The sequence below is a fragment of the Scyliorhinus torazame genome, chromosome 3 (assembly GCF_047496885.1).
Source record: "Scyliorhinus torazame isolate Kashiwa2021f chromosome 3, sScyTor2.1, whole genome shotgun sequence".
Lineage (NCBI taxonomy): Eukaryota > Metazoa > Chordata > Chondrichthyes > Carcharhiniformes > Scyliorhinidae > Scyliorhinus > Scyliorhinus torazame.
In genome coordinates, this window is record NC_092709.1 from 200752592 (window position 1) to 200777181 (window position 24590).

Below are 24590 nucleotides of genomic sequence, written 5' to 3' on the forward strand. Positions count from 1 at the left end.
GTCAGGAAGGTGAAGGAGGTCTTCGGACGATGGCACAGTCTCCCCCTTGTCGCTGGCAGGCCAGGTGCCGGCAGCAAAAATAAACATTCTGCCAAGGATGTTGTTTCTGTTCCAATGTCGGCCGGTCTTTTTGCCAAAGTCATTCTTTCGAGGGGTAGACAGGCTGGTCTCATTGTTTGTGTGGGCAGGGAAGGTAGCTCAGAGAAGTAAGGCGATACTCCAAAGGGGACAGCAATCAGTGGGTTTTGCTCTTCCGTACGTGTTACACTATTACTGGGCAGCGAATGCGGAGAAGGTGGGGACTGGAGTAGGGAGACAAAAGTTTTGTGGGTTCAGATGGAGGTGGGTTCTTGTAAAGGGTCGGTGTTTTGGACACTGGCAACTCGGATAGTCCTATGGTGGTAGCCACACTGAAGATTTGATGGCAATTCTGATTGCACTTCAAGATGAGGGCAGCGTTGAGGTGATGCCAATAAGAGGGAATCATGGGTTTGAGCCAGGGAGGATGGGAGTGAGGTTCTGGGGATGGGAGGAGAGAGGGGTGAAAGAGATGAAGGATCTGTTTTTGGAGGGACGGTTTGCAAGCTTGGAGGAGCTCCAAGCTTGGGCTCCAGCAGGAGGAGGGGCATAATTCCGCAAGAAAGGTTTTCACGAACTTTCCATGGCACCGTCCTCCTCGTTGTTGGAGGAGGTGCTGTCGGTTGGGGGGGGATGTGGGGTTGTTTCGGCAGATGGAAAGGATTAAGACCAAGTGGAAGTAAGAGTTGGGGATGGTGTTGGAGGAAGGACTATGTTGTGAAGTGCTGCGAAGGATTAACGCCTTGATCTCGTGTGCGAGACTGGGATTGATTCAATTAAAAGTGGTGTACAGCATGCACTTAATGAAGGCAAGGGTGAGCCAGCTGTTTGAGGGGGTGGAGGATTGCTGCGAGCGGTGTGGGAGGTGTTCAGCCAACCATGTCGAAATGTTGTGGTCCTGCCTAAAGTTGGAGAAATTTTGGGAGTAGAGCATGTCTGAGGTCCTGCACGTGGATTTAGAGCTGGATCCCCTGGAGGCCGTATTCGGGGTGTCAGACCTGCCGGAGCTGCACAGATTCGGGGTGTCAGACCTGCCGGAGCTGCACAGGTGTGGGGCAGATGTTTTGGTTTTGGCCTTCGCTGCATCGATTGTTCGAAGGCGGGTTCTGTTGGGGTGGAGATCGGCTTCTCCACCCTGTGCCTTGGCGTGGGGGGATCTAATGGAGTTCATGTATTTGGAGAAGGTGAAATTTGCTCTGAGAGAGGCAGATGAGGGGTTCCACCAGAGATGCGGTTTGTTTGTCTTACATTTTGGGGATCTGGTTGCTGTCAGGGGGTTGGGGGATGACATTGGGGTTGGATTTGTGTGTTGTAAAAATGTTGAAAACTTGAATGAAAATATTTTTCAGCAAAAAAAAAAAAGATAGGTTAAATAAGTAGTTAAACAAATGTGGGAAAACGTGGAGGTTATCCACTTATATAGCAAGATGGAAAAGCAAAATATTATTTAAATGGAGAAGACTGGAGTACAGAGGAATCTGGATACCACACACATGGATCACAAAAGTTTAGCATGCAGGTATAGCAAGCAGTTAGGAAGACAAATGGAATTTTGTTCTTTATTGCAAGGGCAGTGTAGTATAAAAATAGGGACGTTTTTCTACAAATATACAGGACAGTGCTGAGAACTCGCCAAGAGAAGTGTGTACAGTTTTGGCACTCTTATTATAGAGCAGATATACTTCTATTGGAAGCAATTTAAAAAGGTTAATTTAGCTTATTCCTGGAATGATCCTTATTTAAGAGGAAAGCCTGAGCAGGTTGGGCCTATACTCATTGGAGTTTAGAAGAATGAGAGATGATCTTATTAAAACGCGACAGATTCTGGGGGCCTTGATTGAATAGATCATGAGAAAATGATGCCCCTCATGGGGGAATCAAGAATAAGAGGACTTCGTATCAAAATTAGGGGTCTGCCATTTAAGAGAGAGATAAGAAGGAATTTCTTCTCTCAGATGGTCATTACTCAATTGTAATTTTATAACCTAGAGTGTAGTGGAAAGTGGGTTATTGAATATATTCAAGGTTATTGGTGGTGATCCTTCGGGAATCACTGGAAGCGGGGAGAGTTGCAGAGGATTGGAAAATAGCTAATGTCACATCCCTGTTTAAGAAGGGATGGAGGCAAAAGACAGGAAATTATAGGCCGGTTAGCCTGACTTTGGTTGTTGGTAAGATTTTAGAGTCTATTATTAAGGATGGGAATGCGGCGTACTTAGAATGGTAAAATAGGACTGAGTCAGTACGGATTAGTCAAGGGGAGGTCATGCCTGACAAATGTGTTAGAATTCTTTGAGGAGGTAACAAGGAGGTAGACAAAGGAAAACCTGTGGACGTGATCTAAAAGGTCTTTGACAAGGTGCCGTACATGAGGCTGCTATCTAAGATAAGAGCCCATGGTGTTAGATGGAGGGAGGATAGAGGATTGGCTGACTGGCAGAAGACACAGATTTGGGTTAAAGGGGTCCTTTTGAGAATGGCAGCTGGTGACTAGTGGTGTTCCACAGGGGTCAGTGTTGGGACCACAGCTATTCACGATGAACATTAATGATCTGGAAGAAGGAACTAAGGGCATTGTTGCTAGACAATGATACAAAGACATGTAGAGGGACAGGTAGTGTTGAGGAAGCAGGGAGGCTGCAGAAGGACCCTGGACAGGCTAGGAAAGTGGGAAATGTGGCAGATGGAATACAATGTGGAAATGTGTGAGGTCATGCATTTTGGTAGGACGAATAGAGGCATAGAGTATTTTCTAAATGGGAAAAGGCTTCACAAATCAGAAGCACAAAGGGTCTTAGGAGTCCTAGTTCAGGATTCTCCCAAAGTTAATGTGCAGGTTCCGTCGGCAGTTAGGATGGCAAATGCAATGTTAGCTTTCATGTCGAGAGGGCTAGAATACAAAGGCAGGGCTGTACTGTTGAGGCTGTATAAGGCTCTGGTCAGGCTCCATTTGGAATATTGTGAGCAGTTTGGGGCCTCGTATCCGAGAAAGGATGTGCCTTGGAAAGGGTCCAGAGGAAGTTCACAAGAATGATACTCTGAATTAAAGACTTGTCAAATGAGCATCAGTTGAGGACTCTGGGTCTGTATTCAATGGAGTTTAAAAGGCTGTGGGGGGATCTAATTGAAACTTTCAGAATATGGAGAGGCCTAGGTGGAGTGAATGTGGAGAGGATGTTTCCACTGGTAGGAGACAGTAGAACCCAAAGGCATAGCCTCAGACTGAAGGAACAAACCTTTAAAACAGAGATGCAGAGAAATTTCTTCAGAGACAGGGTGGTGAATATGGAACTCAATGTCGCAGAAGGCTGTAGAATCCACGTAACCGAGTGTCTTTAACACAGAGATAGATAGGTTCTTGATTAATAAGGGTTATGGGGAGAAGGCAGGATAATGGGGATGAGAAACATATCAGCCACCATCAAATGGCGGAGCAAACCCATGAGCCAAATGGCCTAATTCTCCTCATGTATCTTATGGTCTTAAGGCTGAGCTGGCCAAATTCAATCTACAATGGGGGGATAGGCAGCAAAGCAGAGTTCTGGCCAAGGTCAGATCAGTCACGTTCTTGATTAAGCAGGTTCAGGTGCAGGTTCGAAGGGTTGAACAGTCAACTCTTGTTCCTATTTCTTATGTCCTTTTAGATAGGCTGGAAAGATGGATAAAGGGCTAGTGGTGGCAATGCAATTTGGAAAAATACCAGGGCAACTGTACTGTGAGTATGAGGAGAGAGAGAGAGAGAGAGAGAGAGAGACAGAGAGAGAGAGAGAGAGACAGAGAGAGAGAGAGAGAGACAGAGAGAGAGAGAGAGAGACAGAGAGAGAGAGAGAGAGACAGAGAGAGACAGAGAGAGACAGAGAGAGACAGAGAGAGACAGAGAGAGACAGAGAGAGACAGAGAGAGACAGAGAGAGACAGAGAGAGACAGAGACCCACTCCGCCATTCAAACCTAACAGCCTAATCCCACATGTCCCCCTGTCCTTAGATCCCCTTCGTCCAAAGATGGAGGTGTTCACTCTCTGGAGCACCTCACACCAGAACCTCTCTTCCATACCCTCTCCCAACTCTTCCTCCCACTTTGTTTTGATCCCTTCCAGTGGTGCCTTCTCCTCTTCCAAAATAGCCCCGTAAACCGCCGACACTACCCCCTTCTCCAGTCCCCCATTCGCCAGCCCCTCCTCCAGCAATGTGGAGGCCAGCTCCACCGGGAAGCTCTGTATCTCCTTCCTGGCAAAATCTCGAACCTGCATATATCTAAACATTTCCCCCTGCTCCAGCCCATAATGCGCTTGAATTTTACACGCTAATCTTTTGTGCGGGACTTTGTCAAAAGCCTTCTAGAAGTCCAAATGCACCACATCCACTGGCTCTCCTTCATCAATTCTACTCGTTACATCCTTCAAAGAATTACAGTAGATTTGTCAAGCATGATTTCCCCATCATAAATCCATGCTGGCTCTCTCCGATCCTGCCACTGTTTTTCTAAGTGCTCTGCTATAAAATCTTTGATAATGGATTTTAAACTTTTCCACACAACTGATGTCAGGCTTACTGGTCCCTTTCTCTCTGCCTCCCATTTTAAACAGTGGAGTTACATCAGCCACCCTCTGCATATAGAATCATAGAATCCCTACAATGCAGAAGCCATTCGAGTCTGCACAGACCTTTCGAAAGACCACCCTACCTAGGCCCAATCCTCTGCCCTATTCCTGCACCCCACCCGTAGAGGCAATTTTTTGCATGGCCAATCCACCTAACCTGCACATCTTTGGTGTGTGGGAGGAAACCGGAACACCCGGAAGAAACCCAGACACAGTATCGCTGAAGAAGTCGTAAATTTTGTACCTAGAAGCACAGAATACAAAAACAAGACGGTGATGTTGAAGGGGTGACCAAGATAATACAAGTTTAAGTTAGCATAGACCACGATTGATTGCTTCTTATGGTTAAGCTGAAGAGTCGGCACAAATTTACACAAAATCACTTCTTTTTCAAGGTTTTTACCCTAGATACTTCCTGGGGTTCAGAGTATCTGAAATCAGATCTTGTGCTTACAAGTCCAAATCTAACGTAGGTGTAGCTAAACCCAGAGTGTGGTAAACCACTGTGTTCCCATATTAAGGGTGGTACGGTAGAACCTGCACTACAGGTTCACCTGGGCCCCTGCATGCTAGCTCCGCCCAGGAGCCGGGTTATAAATATGCATGGCCTTCAGCTCACAGCCATTTCGTCAGCTGCTGTGGGAGGCCACACTTCAGATACTAATAAAGCCTCAGTTTGAATTCAACTTCGTCTCCAGCCAAATTGATCGTGCCTCAATTTATTAGTCTCTGATTCAGAAGATGGACCTCCGGATTAAACCAGATCGACTGCAGCTGAATCCACACGCAAGCGACGCCAGAAAGGTCTTCCAGCACTGGCTAGCTTGTTTTTTTTAGCTCACTGGGCTAAATCGCTGGCTTTTAAAGCAGACCAATGCAGGCCAGCAGTACGGTTCAATTCCCGTACCAGCCTCCCCGAACAGGCGTCGGAATGTGGCGACTAGGGGCTTTTCATAGTAACTTCATTGAAGCCTACTCGTGACAATAAGCGATTTTCATTTCATTTCCCTGAAGCATATTTCAACGCAGCGCCGACCCCTGTTCCAGAGGCTCAGAAGATTCAAATCTTGTACTCAGACTCAACTCTAAACTAGTTCCCACTAGTTCGGGACTGTGACTGCCAGGACGTTACAGCTAAGGAGCACTCAGATCTCCTTATGAGGAACGCTTTTGTAACTGGAATTGGGTCCGATGTTATCAGGCAGCGGCTCCTGGAAGGGGCCAAGCGCGACCTCGCAGAGACCAAAACACTAGCGCTTTCCATGACGGTCACCCTGCGCAATGTACAGTCCAACGCCCCCAACCACGTGGCCCACTCCTCCTACGCTTCATGGACCCCACAGGCAGCCGCCCCAGCGGGGGCGCTACCCACCCAGTACGCCTGCGCTACGCGCCAGCCAGTGATCTCCGGGGGGGCCCCAATGCTATTTTTGCGGCCAACAAAGACACCCCCGCCAACGCTGCCCGGCCCACACTGCCCTTTGTAAGGCCTGCGGGACGAAGGGCCACTACGCAGCGGTGTGCCAGGCCCGCTCAGCGGCAGCGGTCGCCCCCACCCGCCCCGGTTACGGACAATGGGCACTGCTATCCTCCCCAGGCCATGTGCGAGCAATGGGCGCCGCCATCTTCTCCCCCGCACAACACGTGTGTTTCATGGGTGCCGCCATCTTGCTCCACCCCTGCAACATGCGCTCCATGGGCGCCGCCATTTTGTGACCCCAGGACCTCCGGGCGCCGCCATCTTGTCCACCCCGCAGCACATGGAGACCAACGGCGTTTCAGGACCCCGACGCAGCGGCCGCCTCACTACCCGACAATCAATCACGACTCACATCCATGGTAATCGACCAGTCCAGACGACGCACTCTGACGAACGCATCCACCAGCGTGAAAGTCAACGGCCACGTGACCTCCTGCCTACTGGACTCCGGGAGCACCAAGAGCTTTGTACATCCAAATACGGTAAGGAGCTGCTCCCTCAAGGTACACCCTACCAATCAAAGTATCTCCCTGGCCTCCGGATCCCATCGCGTAGCGATCCGGGGGTACTGCACGGTCATGCTCACAGTCCAAGGCGTAGTGTCCCACGGTTTTCGCCTTTACGTCCTCCCCAAACTCTGCGCTGCACTTATCCTTGGCCTGGATTTTCAGTGCAACCTCCAGAGCCTGACCCTTAAATTCGGCGGACCCTTACCACCCCTCACCGTGTGCAGCCTCGCGACCCTAAAGGTCGATCCTCCTTCCCTCTTTGCCAATCTAACTCCAGATTGCAAACCCGTCGCCACCAGGAGCAGGCGGTACAGCACCCAGGATAAGGCCTTCATCAGGTCTGAGGTCCAGCAGTTGCTTCAGGAGGGAGTCATCGAGGCCAGCAACAGCCCCTGGAGAGCTCAAGTGGTAGTGGTTAAGTCTGGGGAGAAAAATTGAATGGTCGTTGACTACAGCCAGACCATCAAGAGGTACACGCAGCTCGATGCCTACCCCCTCCCACGCATATCTGACATGGTTAACCAGATTGCACAGTACCAGGTCTTCTCAACGGTGGACCTGAAATCCGCTTACCACCAGCTCCCCATCCGTAAATCGGACCAGCCATACACCACCTTTGAGGAAGACGGCCGGCTATATCACTTCCTTAGGGTCCCCTTCGGCGTCACCAATGGGGTTTCGGTCTTCCAAAGGGAGATGGACCGAATGGTTGACCGGTACGGCTTGCGGGCCACGTTTCCGTACCTGTTATAACCTGCCTACTGACGATTGGCTGGGGACTAATGATTATCCCACAATCCTATGGGAGTATGAACTTCCCCAATGAGGGGGGCGGAGAAACTCCTACTATAAATAAGCTGGCCAGTCCAGGAACCAGGAGGAAGGAGAAGGTAGCAAGGGAAGTTACTGCTACTGCTATGTATATGTTGTTATAGTAAATAAACTTTATTATTTTGTATCCTTAAAACTCGTGCTGGATTCTTCGGGGCCCTTACAAAAGTACCTAAACAATGTGACCATCTGCGGCCATGATCAGCAGGACCATGATGCCAACCTCGCTAGATTTCTCCGCACTGCCACTCTCCTCAACCTCACGTATAACAAGAAGTGTGTGTTCCGTACAAACCGCTTAGCCATCCTCGGCTACGTGGTCCAGCACGGAGTTCTGGGGCCCGATCCCGACCGCATGCGCCCCCTCATGGAGCTTCCCCTCCCCCACTGCCCCAAGGCCCTCAAACGCTGCCTGGGGTTCTTCTCGTATTACGCTCAGTGGGTCCCAAACTATGCGGACAATGCCCGCCACTTATACAATCCACTCATTTCCCCCTGATGGCAGAGGCTCAACAGGCCTTCGTCCGGATCAGAGCTGATATTGCCAAAGCTGAAATGCACGCTGTAGACGAAACACTTCCTTTCCAAGTAGAAAACGACGCATCGGACGTCGCCCTTGCCGCCACCCTCAACCAGGCACGTGGCATTCTTTTCCCGCACCCTCTATGCCTCCGAAATTCGGGACTCATCCGTCGAAAAGGAGGCCCAGGCTATCATTGAGGCGGTGCGACATTGGAGGCATTACCTGGCCTGCAGGAGATTCACTCTCCTCACTGACCAACGGTCGGTAGCCTTCATGTTCAACAACACACAGCAGGGCAAGATCAAAAATGACAAAATCTTGCGGTGGAGAATCGAGCTCTCCACCTATAACTACGAGATTAAGTATATTCCTGGCAAACTCAACGAGCCCCCAGACCCTCTATCCCGAGGTACATGTGCCAGCGCACAGGTAGACCGACTCCCGACCCTGCACGACAGCCTTCGTCACCCAGGGGTCACTCAGTTGTACCACTGCATTAAGGCACAAAATTTGCCCCACTCCGTCGAGGAAGTAAGGACGATCAACAAGGACTGCCAGGTCTGTGCGGAGTGCAAACTGCACTTCTACCGGCCGGACCGCGCGCACCTGGTGAAGGCCTCCCGCCCCTTTGAACGCCTCAGCATGGATTTCAAAGGCCCCCTCCCCTCCTCCGACCAACACACGTATTTCCTCAGTGTGATCGATGAATACTCCCGTTTTCCCTTCGCCATCCCATGCCCCGACATGACGTATGCCACCGTCATTAAAGCCCTTAATTCTATCTTCACTCTGTTCGGCTTCCCCGCCTACATCCACAGTGACAGGGGATCCTCATTCATGAGTGATGAGCTATGCCAGTTCCTGCTCAGCAGGGGTATCGCCTCCAGCAGAACGACGAGCTACAACCCCCGGGGTAACTGACTCGTAGAAGGGGAGAATGGGACGGTATGGAGGGCCGTCCAGCTGGCCCTACGGTCCAGAAATCTCCCAGCCTCCCGCTGGCAAGAGGTCCTCCCTGATGCACTACATTCCATTCGCTCATTACTTTGCACTGCTCCTAACAGTACACCGCACGAACGTCTTTTTGCCTTCCCCAGGAATTCCACATCCGGGGTATCACTCCCAACTTGGCTCACAGCTCCGGGAACCGTGCTTCTCCGTAAACATGTGCGGCTCCACAAGGCAGACCCATTGGTGGAAAGGGTGCACCTGCTCCACGCAAACCCACAGTACGCCTACGTGGTGTTCCCCGACGGCCGCCAGGATACTGTCTCCCTCAGGGGCCTGGCACCAGCAAGTTCCGCCCCCACACCACCCCCGTCGCCACCCTCCCCTCCCCCACCACCCTATCACCCCCCCCTAGGACTGTCCGTCCTCCCCCTGCCCACCCCCGTTGATGAAAAGGATTTTGGCACGCTCCCGGAGTCAACTTCGACCACGACCGCACCAACATCGCCGGCTCCACTTCGTCGATCCCAGAGGACAATCAAGGCGCCGGACCGGCTGAACCTCTGACTGGCCCACCGGATGACCAGAGACATTTTTTTTTCACTGTTCTGTAAATATTAAAGATTGCGAATTGTACAGTTATCCACGACCCCCGCCAGACTAAATTTTAACAGGGGGTGAATGTGGTAAACCACTGTGTTCCTATATTAAGGGTTGTACGGTAGAACCTGCACTACAGGTTCACCTGGGCTCCTGCATGCTAGCTCCGCCCAGGAGCCAGGTTATAAATATGCGTGGCCTTCAGCTCGCAGCCATTTCGTCAGCTGCTGTAGGAGGCCACACTTCAAAGACTAATAAAGCCTCAGTTTGACCAGCCAAATTGATCGTGCCTCACAGAGCCAAACAGAGAACCCTTGTCCCAATACTCCAGCTTACTGAAATGCAGTATGCATCGCCATGTGATCTTGTCTTCAGTAGTTACAGATGGGAATAGAGATGGTGAGATAACTTTTCACCTTTCTCTTCAACTCTCGGCAGTCTGCAACAAGATGTGTTTTAGAGGGAGTGTTTTAAACCTTTTGAGTTTTGTGATTTTCAGTAATAAACACAAAGCAGGCTTTTGAGCAAATTTAAAATCAGGAAAAAAATCGTTATTCACACAACCTTCTGGGGAAGGTCTTCCACCCACGAACATTCCGGAAGTATGATCAAAAATTAGTTAATCTGTTCTCTGTAGAAATCACAGAAGGTCACCTAACCTTTGTGACCATCTTTGATGTATTGCCCACATTCTAAAATCAATTTTTAGATTCCACACTGGATAGAGTCCTTAGGCGGGATTCTCCGAACCCCCCGCCAGGTCTGAGAACCAGGGGGGGGGGGTTGAATCCCGCGCCGATGCCGGCTGCCATATTCTCCGGCGCCGGTTTTCGGGCGGGGATCACGCCATGCTGGTCGGGGGCCGTTGGCAGCGGCCCGGGGGAGGGGGGGGCCACGTTGGCCTGGCCCGCAATCGGGGCCCACCGATCTGCGGGCGGGCCTGTGCCGTGAGGACACTCCTTCCTTCCACGCCGGCCCCTGTAGGGCTCTGCCATGGCCGAAGCGCGGAGAAGACACCCCCTTGCACATGCGCCAGAATACGCCGGCGGTTCTGCGCATGCGCTAACTCGCGCAGTCCCTTCAGCGCCGGTTGGCGCGGTGCCTACCCCTCCGGTGCCGGCCTAGCCCCCGGAAGTGCAGAGAATTCCGCAACTTCCTGTTGGCCCGACGCCCGAGTGGTTCGCGCCATTCTTGGCGCCTGCGTCGGGCCAATTTGCCGATTGCAAAGAGTGTGACATATTTACTGGGCATGACAGTAAGCAGCATATAAACGCTTATTAGAGAAAATACACTCTTATTAGAGAAATATAAGGTTATGTACAGCTATATGCATGTCATAAACTGCTTTATACATTCATTGAATATTAAAGCACATAAATGATCACACTGCTCAGCACAACATAATATTTGCAGTACCTAGACATTTCTAACCTCCTTGGAATCAACAATAAGCAGTTCCTTGCACTTGCGCACGCACGCACGCACACGAACACACACACAAACTGATCCTTGAAACCAGCTCCCTTTACTTCATACATACTTGTCTATGTGCTACCACGGTGATGATTTGATTGTGACATTGTCTGCTACAGACCTTCGTTGCAGAGTCCATGAATTATTTTAAAAGGACATAGATATTTGCCTGAAAAAGGACATGAATAAAGACACGGGGAGCAAGCAGAAGGATTGAATCTGATGAGTGGCTCAAATGGAGTAAAATAGCTTATGTGGCATAATATTTGATGATTCAATTGGAATCAAGCTTAAGACATAATAGGCTTTTGAAGTGAATGCTTCCTGAAAACATTAATTAGAGAATACTACATCAACATGCCAGACTGCAATGAAAGTAATCCTTGCAGATTTAAGGACATTGTCAATAATGCCATGGAGGTCCCTGCATCAGGATAATGGATTAAAAGTCCCAAGGAATTCATTTCTATTTTAAATTATGAATACAAACTGGGGGATATACTTTATGAAGCACCAATGATTTCTTCCTCACTAGAACCATCTTTCTTTGGGATCAGAACTTGTGGGCTGAAACACCATGCATATGCATAACTCTAACAGAACAGTAGTCCCTGACTTCAGAGGAAAATAGATAGCACTTGGTATTGATCTCCTGGAACATTCTGCCCTGCCCTGCTCTGCAGACTTGGAGCTGTATTTAAGGAACTACGGTCAATGAGCTCTATGAGTCAGAGTCTGTATTTTGTACTCAGGAAAATGGTGGTAAAGCACTCTCAAATTTACACTCGTGGAGCTCTGGTTTCCATAGTCATCAAGCAAAAACTTGAAATCAAATTTGTTAATTATTAAATAATTAACTATTGACTAATCTCTCTGGGTGGAGAAGCATTGTAACAGGCAGATTGTCTCTGGGGATGAAACCCTGAAGGACAAATTAGATTAATGTAACATTCTATAAGAAGGTTTCATATGCATGTAATTTTTCAGGATACTGATGATGGAATGCCTGCTACCTGTGTCATCAATGGGAACTCAAGTGGTAATTTGTCAGTGGGATCTACGATTCTTTCAAATTTGAGCTAACTGGCTCACTGCTAGCCATAATGCAGGGCTTCCGAGTTTTGAACCTTTGCATCATGAAGCCTGCAGGGTGATATAAAGTTTTAAAGTGTATGCTGACATTAATTGCTGATCCTAACAGGTTTTGGTTTCCAGATTTGGGTCTACCTGGCAATGAAATAACAGAGCTAAATAGGGCCTCCATTCCATACCATCAGATCACAAACTTGAAATGGACAAATCACTATTTTAAAAAGTAACTGTCACGACAGCCTGGGCTAGTGCAGAGATAATTCCACCCCACTGAACCCCGAGTTGCAACACAAGTGAAATTAGATGCTATTTTAAAATACGAGACCTTGGCTGAGCCCAATAAACTGCAGTCACCAAGTTTGTAAATTTAACACAAATAACCTTTTATTATTTAACAGTAATATAATTGAACTGATAAAAATGTAACCGACTACCTAATACCCCTTACCCAACCAATCCCCCTTTCCAACTCACCCCACTATATATACACACACACACACCACACACACAGACAACATAGAGGGAAAAGGCGGTGGAGAGGGAAGAAAATTTATGACAAAGTGAAAAGAATAAATGATCTCCAATGCACTATGATGGTTTTCAGTTAAAGTCGTTTAGGAGTTGAAGCTTTCGCTTCAATGCTTCTTTCGCTTCAATGCTTCTTCCTTCTAAGCTTGAGAGGGTTTCCTCAGGCAAGGCTGTCTACTTTCTTTGTAGATTCAAGATCATTTCAACTATATAGTAAAAATGTGCCAAGCATTCACTGGTTTTAGAACAATAAAGCCGTCCTTTACTTGAACAGAGAGGCGGGGAGAGTTCCTTCTTCATTCAAGGTCTAATTAGTGCTGCCAAGCTCTCCCAGAAGCATCCCATAGGACCCATCACTGACAGTTGTCAGTTAGAACACTGTTCCTGGCCAACCCATAGATTGCCAGCCAGTCAATTGAACCAACTTCCTCCAAAGCTGGTCCTTAAGATTCCCTCGACGCTGAGGAGTCTGTATTCTCCTCTCAAAAAACTTATCCTGGAACACACTGTCCTGCAGAGGCTGCCTCAGCTTAAAGGCACATTCCGATTAGGAGTTCACGGACCAAAAAGTATAAAATAAAACAAAAGAAATGAGAAGGGAAATCAAAAGAAAGGATTCTAACATAATGCAATAGTACTCACAACTTCAAGGACAAGAATACCAAAGTTCTTTTATTTAATCAGAATGGTAGTCCTGTCAAGGTAAGTAAGCTATAAAACTAGATTAGTAGGATTTCAAATGAATAAAACTGTTTTCTTCAAAATGTTTTCTATCACGTTATTTGTGGCATGCTTAAATGGAAATAGAGTACTGTGAATTGCAACATAGAACATAGCATATACATGATGCAGTAAGATGAATCTTTTCACATTCCTCATCAACATAGTTTGTTCCCTTAATCCCAACTCAGCTAGATGCTGAAACAAATTCTGCTTTAGAAACAGTCACTTACACTTGTTCCAACTTAATTTTTGCAAATATTAATCCTCTACTAAAAGTAACAGAAACATTTCGTTAATAAACCTTCACGTCTTACACACAACTCACATTTAATTTGGTGAATTATCATACAAGCTTTTGCAGCACAGAAGAACAAAGAGCAAAGAAGGAGGGTAATCGGCCCATTTTGTCTGTGCCATGGAATTATTAATGAGTTTGCTCATTTTCTCCCCCAACAGTGAGGATCACTCTGTATTACAAAAAACTGTGTGGTATGTACAAGCTGCATTGACACATCTGAAGAGAAGTAAAGTTTTCTACAGTGAAAAACAAGATGTAAATAATTGTCTGTTAAGGTAACTCAAGTTGATTGGTTTAGAAAATCAACTGACTAAATAAAAACAAAGCATAAACCTGCTCTAGACACGAGACAAATACAAAGCAAAAAGCAGCTATCCCTGCAAGTAGCAACCAAATCTGTCAACCACCTCTCTGCCAAGTTAGTATTCATGCACTACAAATTTGACCAAATGATTCAAACAATTTTACTTCAATTCCTTTGAACCGTCAAACTGTTAGAGTGTTAACTGTATATATCTAAAAATGAAATTATGAACATATTAAACAATAACTTGCTTTTGTAGGATAAAAATATGGTAAAGTGCTTCCTAAATGAGGAAAAAGAACACAAATCTAACCATTGAGAACTAGGAAAGACAACTGAAAACTTAGTTGAAGAGTTGTTTTCGAAAAGACTTTTGAAAGCCATGAGGGAGGTAAAGACTTAGGGATTTAAGACAGATTTCCAGAGAGTCAGGATTTCTCTGCCTATAGTTGGGCAGAAAAGATGTATTGTAAAAGACAACAGATCCATAGAACCAGCTGTCCAAGGCTACTCCCACACAATTAGTTACAGAGTTGAATTAATGAGACTCTCACAGCAATTCTCCAACTATTATTCTTGGTCAGGGAAGGTGCTGGTGTGCTGCTCAAAGGCCAGCAGGGAAAAGGTTATGAGAAATATCGCTCACCTTCCCTCTTTTTAATTTTTGTAAACTCAAATTTGACTTACCAATGGTTCAGCCATCACAACTTCAATCTTTTTTTCAGCCTGAACTGTGAATTCTGCAAAGAGGCTCTTAATAACATATTCCCCAGGTTTGATGTCCGGGTCAATGGTAACGTTCGACATTGTGACACTTTTCTTCTCCCAGCTGGGATTACTACCTGGAGAAATACGGCGCCTGGTTACGGTGTTAACAGGTGCTGATGCTGCATGAAAACACAAAAAATATGATTATTTATGATGGGCAGGAAGCATTCAATGCAGCATTGTAAGCAGCTTAAGCTGGACACAGAAGATTATACAATCAGCAAATTAACATACGTTTCCACAGCATTCCTAAGAGGGAAGCACATCTCTCAGCAATTTTTAAAGAAAAAAGGTATACATTGACACAAGAAAAACACATTTAGGTTGGGGTGGAAGGTTTGAAAGCAAAATTAAACTAAAATGCTTTTAGATGCTTTTGGCAGCAGATCGTGACAAGATGAACAGATTTTGAAGTTCCAGAGGTCAAGAAGGAAATGTTTGTAAGAACAGCATAAACTGCAGGGAACAGGGAACAAGTTAATGATCCAATTACAAGGGCATCATTTGCTTGGGAATAGTAAGGTTAGGCAAGGATAGAAGCAATGGGTGTGTGGGTCTTTCTATGGGGGTGAAGATAGACTATTAAATGATGACTAAGTTGAATTTTGGAACCAGGCATGCTGGCAAGGAGATGGTTGAAGAAGTCGCGGCTTGGAGTGATAAAGATGCAATCTCGACTTCACAACAGTGAGGGAGAGACTGCGGTGAAGGCAGAAAATGTTCCAGCGGTGAAACAAAGGAATCTTGGTATCAGATTGATGTGAGAAAGGAAACTCAACATGGATTATAGAAAATACCATGGTTCAGTAAATCCAGAATTGTTCATTCTGGTGAATCATTATCAGTATCGAAGGAAGGATATGCTGGCCTTGGAAAGGGTCCAGAGGAGGTTCACAAGAATGATCCCTGGAATGAAGAGCTTGTCGTATGAGGAGCAGTTGGGAGTTCAGAAGGATATGGGGGGATCTTATTGAAACTTTCAGGATACTGCGAGGCCTGGATAGAGTGGATGTGGAGAAGGTGTTTCCACTTGTAGGAAAAACTAGAACCAGAGAACACCATCTCAGACGAAACGGATGATCCTTTAAAACAGAGATGAGAAGGAATTTCTTCAGCCAGAGGGTGGTGAATCTGTGGAACACTTTGCCTCAGAAGGCTGTGGAGGCCAAATCACTTGTCTTTAAAACAGAGATAGATAGGTTCTTGATTAATAAGGGGATCAAGAGTTATGGGGAGAAGGCAGGAGAACGGGAATGAGAAAATATCAGCCATGATTGAATGGCGGAGCAGACTTGATGGGCTGAGTGGCCTAATTCTGCTCCTATGTCTTATGGTCTTATTAAAGCACAGAAATAAACCAATCAGTCCATCTAGTCCATGCCAGCTCTCTGTAGAGCAATCTAGTCAATTGCATTCTCCTGTTCTATCCCCATAGTCCTACAACTTTATTTCCTTCAAGTGCCCATCCAAATTATTTTTGAAATCACTGATCATCTCCGCTTCCACCACCCATGCAGGCAGAGAATAGAGACAGTGGCATAAATGGGTCTTTATCTGTTTGGCATGATGTAATGAGTCGTGTGCCACAGGCATCAGTGCTGGGCCTCAACTTTTTACAATTTATCTAAATGACTTGGATGAAGGGATCGAAGGTATGGTTGCGAAATTTACTGACGACACAAAGATAGGTAGGAAACTAAATTATGAAGAGGCCGCAAGGAGGCTACAAAGAGGCAAAGGTTAAGTGAGTGAGCACAAAGCTGACAAATGGAATATAATGTGGCCATATGTGAAATTGGCTAATTTGGCTGGAAGAATAAAAAAAGCTTATTATTTAAATGATGAGAGATTTCAGAGTTCTGAGGTGTAGAGGGATTTGGGTGTCCTAGTACACGAATCAAAAAAGGCCGGTGTGAAGGTACAGCAAGTAATTAGGAAAGCTAATAGAATGTTATCATTTATTGCAAGGGGAATTGAAGACAAAAGTAGGGCAGTTATGCTTCAGTTATACAGGGCAATGGTGAGACCACACCTGGAGTGCTGTGTACAGTATTGGTCTCTTTATTTAAGGAAAGATGCAATTCAAGTTTACTGGACTACTATCAGGAACGGGCACATTGTCTGCTGAGGCAAGGCTGGAGAGACTAGGTCTGTATCCACTAGCGTTTAGAAGAGTGAGTAAGAGGCGACTTGAATGAAACCGTTAAGATTCTGAGGGGTCTCGAAAGGGTAGATGTGGAGAGGATGTTTCCTCTTGTTGGAGAATCTAGAATTAAGGGTCATATTTAAAAATAAGGGGTCGTTCATTTAAGACAAGGTGAGGAGAAGCAAGTGAGTCGCTGGATCTCTCTTGCTCAAAAGGCAGTGGAAGCAGAGTCTTTGAATATTTTAAGACAGAGCAAGATAGATTCTGGATTAACAAGGAGGGTGAAAGGTGATTGGGGATAGGCAGGAATGTGGTATTGAGGTTACAATCAGATCAGCCATAATCTTACAGAATGGCATAACAGGTTCGAGGGGCTAAGTGGCCTACTCCTAATTTGTATGTAGTATGTTCTTCCGTACATGCTTCGTGCTGAAATTCTTGCCCAAAGCCTTAAACCAGTGTCCCCGAGTTCTTATAACATGTTACGAGAGGGAGATATTAGGAAATTGGGTCCAAAAATGGAACTGAAGATGTAGCAGGCAATTTAGTAGTTAAACAGACTGAGGGAAAAACTAAGAATCAGATGGATGCGCCCACACCTGGCCTGAGTTACACTGTCTCATTCAGACTTAAACTTATTAGTGGGAATACAGAGGATGTCCCTGTTCAGCAAGGATGATTCACTCGAGATCTATTGTCTTTCAGGACACTCCTGTCTGACCAGTTATCAGCCCATTACAGAGTCTGATGACTTCTTTGTCCAGCAATGGGAAGGTAGTTATCAATAGCGTGATTCTGTTCTTTTGTATACATGGGGGTGGGAAATCAAACAGCCAAGATAATGCTGATGGGTTCAAGTCTGGACACCCCAGGAGAGAACCTTTATTTGAGAGGCTGGACAGAGCTTAGAGAGAGAGAGAGAGAGAGAGAGAGAGAGAGAGAGAGAGAGAGAGAGAGAGAGAGAGAGAGAGAGAGAGAGAATCCTGTTTTGAACAGGTGAAGAGGAAGGTGCAAAAAGCCACCTAGGTTATGAAACAACTGTCCCAGAGACAGGCTTTCGAAAAGGGTTGTAAGGAATTTGGCTAACAACAGAAAATTGCTTTGTAAATACAAGTATCATCTTCAGCTGCCTATTTAAGTGGAATGAGAGCTGTATGTTCATTTGAAGTGATGTTTAATGGGAACTCGTGTGTTCAGGTTAAGAAACTATCTGTAATCTGTTATTGTTAGGGTTGAAGTTTAAATACTGTTTTTCTTTTGTTATAAATAAAGCTTGTTTTTAAAATTAACAAGCCCTATTTCTTACATTACTCCTGGAACAAAATAAGTTCTGGTTCTGATCCAGTCTCTTAGCCTGGACCATGCGTTCATAACGCATCAGCCAATGGTACAGCTTTTCTTAGTGTATCTCATCTAAATCTGTCAAAATGTTTTACACCTCTGTCAAAATTCCCCTCAAACCCCTTTACTCAAAACAAAACAACCCCAGTTTATCTAACATAAAAGTCTATTAATGCATTTGTAGTTCAGTTGCATGAAACAAAACAATTTTAAAATGTTGACAAAGAAAAGCTCGAGCATGGACTGTTCCTAAATCTAAGCATCAACTTCACATAATTGTCCAATTGTAGTTTTTCAAACTCTCTACTGTAAATCCTGGAACCTACATTTGAACTTATAGCAGTTCTCTTATTTGTAGTACAAAGCTATCAATCTCAGTAGAGAAGCTATCTACCTATTAATGTCTAAATTGAAGAACTGGCCTCCATATGAAATTAGGCTGAGGTGTTTGATTCCCTGAAGCAGAACCATCTTCCATACTCCCAAAACTATGCATTGAATCAGTTAGTTAGTTCTTACAGTGCTTGTACCTAGTATCAAACATTCTCAGGGCATGATGCTCATTAGTTTCACTGAGTCACTAAAACAAAATTCATTAATTCTGGGTGGAAAACACCAATTGGAATAAATTGGATTTTTCTTGCACGTATCTCAACAAGCATACTTTTCTTGGCCATCAAATCCCTTTAACGGAGCTCACTGCAGTAAATTTACAACATAATTTTAGAAAGTAAATGCTCTCAACACAAGCACTACTTTTTGCTATTTGATCCCATTGAAGAATACTGCAACTATCATCTATTCTCCACATTTACTTTCCACTTTATAATGTTCAAAATTGATATAATGAAAACAACATTTCAAAATTAAATAGGCAATTCATACTGGATAAGGGTTAATCTTCCAAAACTAAATAAGCAAATGACACTTGAAAAATAATGATTCACTTGTTTCTGCTCAGAATTCATGAGCTACATTGTCACCTTGACAGTTTACAATCAGCTATCATTTTTATTAATTAGAGTACACTATCGTGTGTGCATATAGGGCTTTCGTATAAACTGTATAGCAATTTTCAATCATAACACTTAATGGAACAGGAAATGTCTGCCCAGTGATTAGATGGTTGCTAAGAGCAGCATTGTGTTTTGGCAAATTAACGGAATGGTAAAACAACATAACTGGCTCATAAAGCAGTTCATGAGTTCAAAAGCCAATGTTTTCAGTGCCACAGGAGATTAGCAGATTTTCACACCCTCAGGCGGTACCAGGCTATTCATTGTGCAATGGGCTAACCCTTTCTTCCCAGAACAAATTCAGCAATGGTTACATCAGGTTTACATAGTTTTGTCATATCTTCAATGCATTTTTCCCAACTTTCCCATGCTCATGTACAGTTTCATGGATAGCTCTCCAACATAAAGATGTATTTCAGGGGAAGTTAGAGAAATACTGCAAACGTTGCTGATCGGAAAAGATGAAGCAGGATGGGAGGAAGTTAATTTGGAGCAGAACAATACAGGCTAATTGGGCCAAATGGCCTGTTGATGTATTGTAATTTCTATGTACTTCTGACTACAGTTTCCAACCATTCCAAATTGTCTAGAGTCTCCAAGAATGCCGATTGAGCTCCAATACACTGATGCTATAAATCCAAAAGAAAAGTACTTGCAGCTGCAGCACATGCCTGTGTGCCTACATACTTTCACTTCTTGTGTGACAGCAACCTGCACCCCACCACTATGAGCCACTTCCTGCCTCTCATTTCAAGAAACTTGGAACTTCCTTGACCACTGGTCAACATAACTTCACTGGAAATGTGATTTTGCCACTTACATTACAGCAGCAGATGGCGCAGGACCAGCAAATTCCAGGCTTAACACAGCAAGAATTTCACCTGTACAACTAAGTGTGGTTGTAACAGGTTGCAACTGATGATAAAAGGAGAGAATACGGGCCCTTTATTATGTAATTCTGTGCACCTGTTGATGTACCTATCAAAAATCCTGTGCTCCAAATTGGTCACTGTGTCCAGTAAACAATATCTGCAAAGTATGTTAGAGATGTAACAGGCTTTAAGTGGAGGCAGGGAAAGGAGGGAAGAGAAGAAAAGATAAAAGGGGATATCGGCAACAGGCTGGAAAGCAGAAAAAGTTAGATAACAAAAGGTATGATGGTGCAAGCCAAAAGGGGATCGCGTAATAGGACAAGTGCAAAAACAAAAAGTTAGACCTCGAGGACATACAAATGGGAAAAGCAGAATCATCAACCATAACTGTTAAAAATTCAGGGACAGCTCTGTGGTTCTGATCTAAAATTGATGAACTCAATGTTGAATCTGGAAGGCTGTTGAGGTGAAGAGAAAAGAAAAGCTTACATTGAACATCGCTGGAACAGTGTAGGACTCAGTTTCTTCTCACTTACATCGTAATTCTTCCAAAATGCTCCACCATTTTTAAACAGTTACCGGTTTCCTGGCACTAATCATCTCCTTTTCAGCAGACATCTATTCCCTCTATATCTCCATATCACAGCAGAATGACTTAAGAGCCTTCCACTTCTTCCTTGAATGAAGGTGCAAGCAGTCCCGATCCACCATCACCCTCCTCTGCCTAACTGATCTTATTCTCAAAATGAACAATTTTTTCTTTAATTCCACTCACTTCCCCAAATAAATGCAGTTGCTATGGGAATGTGTATGGATCCAAGTTATACCTGCCTTTTGTGGGATACATAGAACATTCTTTATTCCAGTCATTTTCAGGCTCACCCCTTGTTCCAGTACATTGATTACTATATGTCAGTGCTGTTTCCTGTTCTTGCTGCAGCTGGAAATTTCATCAACTTTGCTCCCTATTTACTCTTTTCCCTCACCATCTCTAATGCTAGTCTTCCTCAACCTCGTTATCTCCATGTCTATTGAGCAATATCCACTAGAAACTCACTGCCTTCCAGAGCTACCCTGCCTATATTTCCACCCAATGCAGTTGAGAGAACTCTATCTCTGCCACATCTGTTCTGATGATGCCCCCTCCCATACCAGTGCTACCAATATATCTTCCTTTTTCCGCAATTATGATTGACGCAGTACCTCAGCTGTGTTCATTCTATTTGCTGCATGTCTACTCACCCCATCCCCTTCCAGTTAGAATCACAATAAGATTGCCCCTGTTCTCATTTTTACTCCATAAGCCCCCACAGCCAACGGATCTCCCTCTGGCATTTCTATCACCTCCTTTGTGATACCATCACCAAAAGCATCTTTGCTTCCAATATTCCTTCAAAATGATGCACTACACAGGTACATTGCCCTGCATGGAAACGTTCTGCGCAGGCGCTAACATTTTGAGCACGGATGCATGGCCATGCATCAACCTTAATAGGAACACACAATCCAATAAACAGGTCATGCATGAGGAAAGAACATTACAGGGAACATTGTTCCTCTCCTCTACCCTTTCAGCTTTCCGAAGGGGTCGCTCTCCTTTATGAGATTCTTGTCCTTTCCTCAAATTATCCCCAATGTTCCACCCTCTTCCGATGCAAGTGCAGGAGCTCTGAAGAAGTCATCCAGACTCAAAACATTAGCCCTGTTCTCTCTTCACAGATGCTGTCAGACCTGCTGAGAATTTCCAACGTTTTCTATTTTTGTTGCAAGAGTTGCTAGTTTACCTGCTCTCTTTATACTGTTTAAGCCCCAAATACCCCTTCAATGCAAAGCAGTGATGTAAATGTACTTTCAATGTAGTATACGCTGCTTTCGCTATTTTCTCCTCTATATTCATGTCTATGTTGTTTCTTTATTTATCTGGTTACTATCCCCTTTTGTTACACACCATAATCCCTTTTCCATTTAATTTTTCCAGCCTCCCATCTTATCACAGACCTTGCCTTTGGTTCTTTACTCCCCCCGCAACACCATTTCCTGCCTCTGTTCTTGCTTAACTCGTTACATCCTACTAGTTGTAATGAAAGGTCATGAGCCTGAAATATTCACTTTGTTTCCCTCTCCACTGATGTTGTCTGACCCAAGTATTTCTAATATTTTCTGTTCCTCTTTAAAAAAATTCTCACATCTAGATTATTTTATAGTGTTATGTAATTTGGACAGGGAGAGATGTGCAATAATTTATTTCTCCTCTTGGCTGACCACAAGTGTGTTTTTTTAAAATAAATTTAGAGTACCCAATTTGTTTCCCCAAAAAAGGCCAATTTAGCCAATCCACCTACCCTGTACATCTTTTTGGGTTGTGGGGGGTGAGACCCACGCAGACACGGGGTGAATGTGAAAACCCCACACGGACAGTGACCCAGGATCGAACCCAGGTCCTCGGCGCCTAGGCAGCATGCACAAGAGTGTTTTTGAAAAGAGTGTTAGAACCCCTTATGTGGCGTGACTTTAAAGAACAAACAGGAAACGGGCTTTCTTGCAAGTTTAAAATCAAAAGAAAGGATGAACGTTTATTTCTCACAACACTTGAAATGCAACTGCACAACACTCACTCTCGCACATACTAGATACATGGGGCGGGATTCTCCACTCCCACGCCGAAGTGGCCGCGCCGTCGTGAATGCCGTCGAGGTTCACGACGTCGCGGAACGGCCCTGGTCCCGACCAATTCAGGCCCTGACAATGGGCCAGGATCGGGGCCGCGTCATCTACACGCGCCAGGCTTTGTCGCCCGCGCAAAAGCGGCGCCGCATAGATGACGTGGCCGGTGCCGCATAACGGGCGTCATCCGCGCATGCGCGGGTTGGCGCCATGCGTGGTTGCCGTCCTCTCTAAGTCCGCCCTGCAAGAAGATGGGGGACGGATCTTGCGGGGCCGCGGAAGGAAGGAGGTCCTCCTTCAGAGAGGACGACCCGACGATCGGTGGGCACCGATCGCGGGCCACCCCACATTCCAGGTAAAGCCCGGTGCAGGATCCCCCCTCGCCCCCCCCACAGGCCGCCCCCCCAGCGTTCACGCACCGCCCACGACTGCAGCAACCAGGTGTGGACGGCGCCGGGGGGAACCCGCCGTTTTGGCCTGGCCGCTCGGCCCATCCAGGCCTCAGAATAGCGGATGTGCCGCAGAATCGCCATTTTCGGTGTCTCCGGCGATTCTCCGGCCTGCGAAACTCACAGGGCCGTTCCCGCCGCTTGGGAGAATCACAGGAGGGCGTCGGACCGGCGTCCCCGGAAATTTTGGCGGCCCAGGCGATTCTCCCAACCGGCGTGGGAGTGGAGAATCGCGCCCATGATGTGGAGATGCCGGCGTTGGACTGGGGTGAGCACAGTAAAAAGTCTTACAACACCAGGTTAACAAACCTGTTGGATTTTAACCTGGTGTTGTAAGACTTCTTACTATACTAGATACACACAAGCAAGAACGGATTATTTCTAAAGATGTAACTTTCATGTAAATAATTTAAAGGGTTAAAAAAAGTGTTACTTCTAATCAGTCGTCAAGAGAGTCGTTGAAAAGGCCTGAAACCTTTTCTCTTGAAGCATTGAAGAAAAATGAAAGTCGGATGTTTCTGGTGATGAATTCACAAGTTCACCCCAAAAACAGAAAAAAACTGGCATTCTAGTCAAAGTTGGTTGAGTCCTGGAATAAAGAACTATACTCTGGCAGGTAAAATCAACAAGCCCCAATTCTCCGTCTCCGGTCACTTTTAAGACAGGGCCCTCCCCTTGAGCTGGGCTAAGATGACTTCCCATCTCAACAATGTCTTCGTATCCCAGACTGATCTGCCCTTTCCTTGTGGATCAATAAGGTATCTTTCAGGTATTTCTTATCACAATCCATTTTCTGGTATGGGACAACAGTATCACTGTTTTCCATTATCCAGAGAATGGGTTGACAGCTAACCACTCACCACACAATGGGGAGGGGATTGCTACCTAACTAACATTCCAGTTATGATTAGGCACTGAAATATTTTTAAACTTGAAATTCCATCCTCATGGGGCCAGTAAGTCTCGCAGTCAATGTAATTTTACATCACTTCCATTCAATTTGTACTCAATCAGCACCCGAGAAGGTTATTTGCATTTTAATTTTGTGCATGGTCTGACATGTGTGTCTGAAGAAGTACAGAAACCATTTAAGAAGTCACCTGACTCACTGGAGATCATTTTATGATGATAGTCCATAGTCCATGTTGCTTTTTAAAAGTAAAATATCAATTTCCCAAAATGCTCTTTGGGCACATGACATGATCATAACAAACTGTAAATTAGCCAGTTACAACAAAGCAGCTCTTTACCATGCAAAGTTGCTGTGGTATATGAATAGTTTCCCACAGACATTGTCGTGGGACACAACTCATACCTACATAACCTGATTCCAAAATATTTCTGCC

At 45.5% G+C, this 24590-nt stretch overlaps 1 protein-coding gene across 4 annotated transcripts in view; it reads right to left on the reverse strand.

The window, feature by feature from the left end:
- Positions 1 to 24590, reverse strand: part of fryl (furry homolog, like) — a 683156-nt gene that overhangs the window by 476187 nt on the left and 182379 nt on the right. For all 4 annotated transcript variants that reach the window (XM_072496733.1, XM_072496730.1, XM_072496731.1 and 1 more), the window contains one exon: positions 14676 to 14875. In XM_072496733.1, coding sequence (XP_072352834.1) covers positions 14676 to 14795 — 120 coding nt within the window. In that variant the 5' untranslated portion in view covers positions 14796 to 14875. The remainder of the gene's footprint in view (positions 1 to 14675; positions 14876 to 24590) is intronic.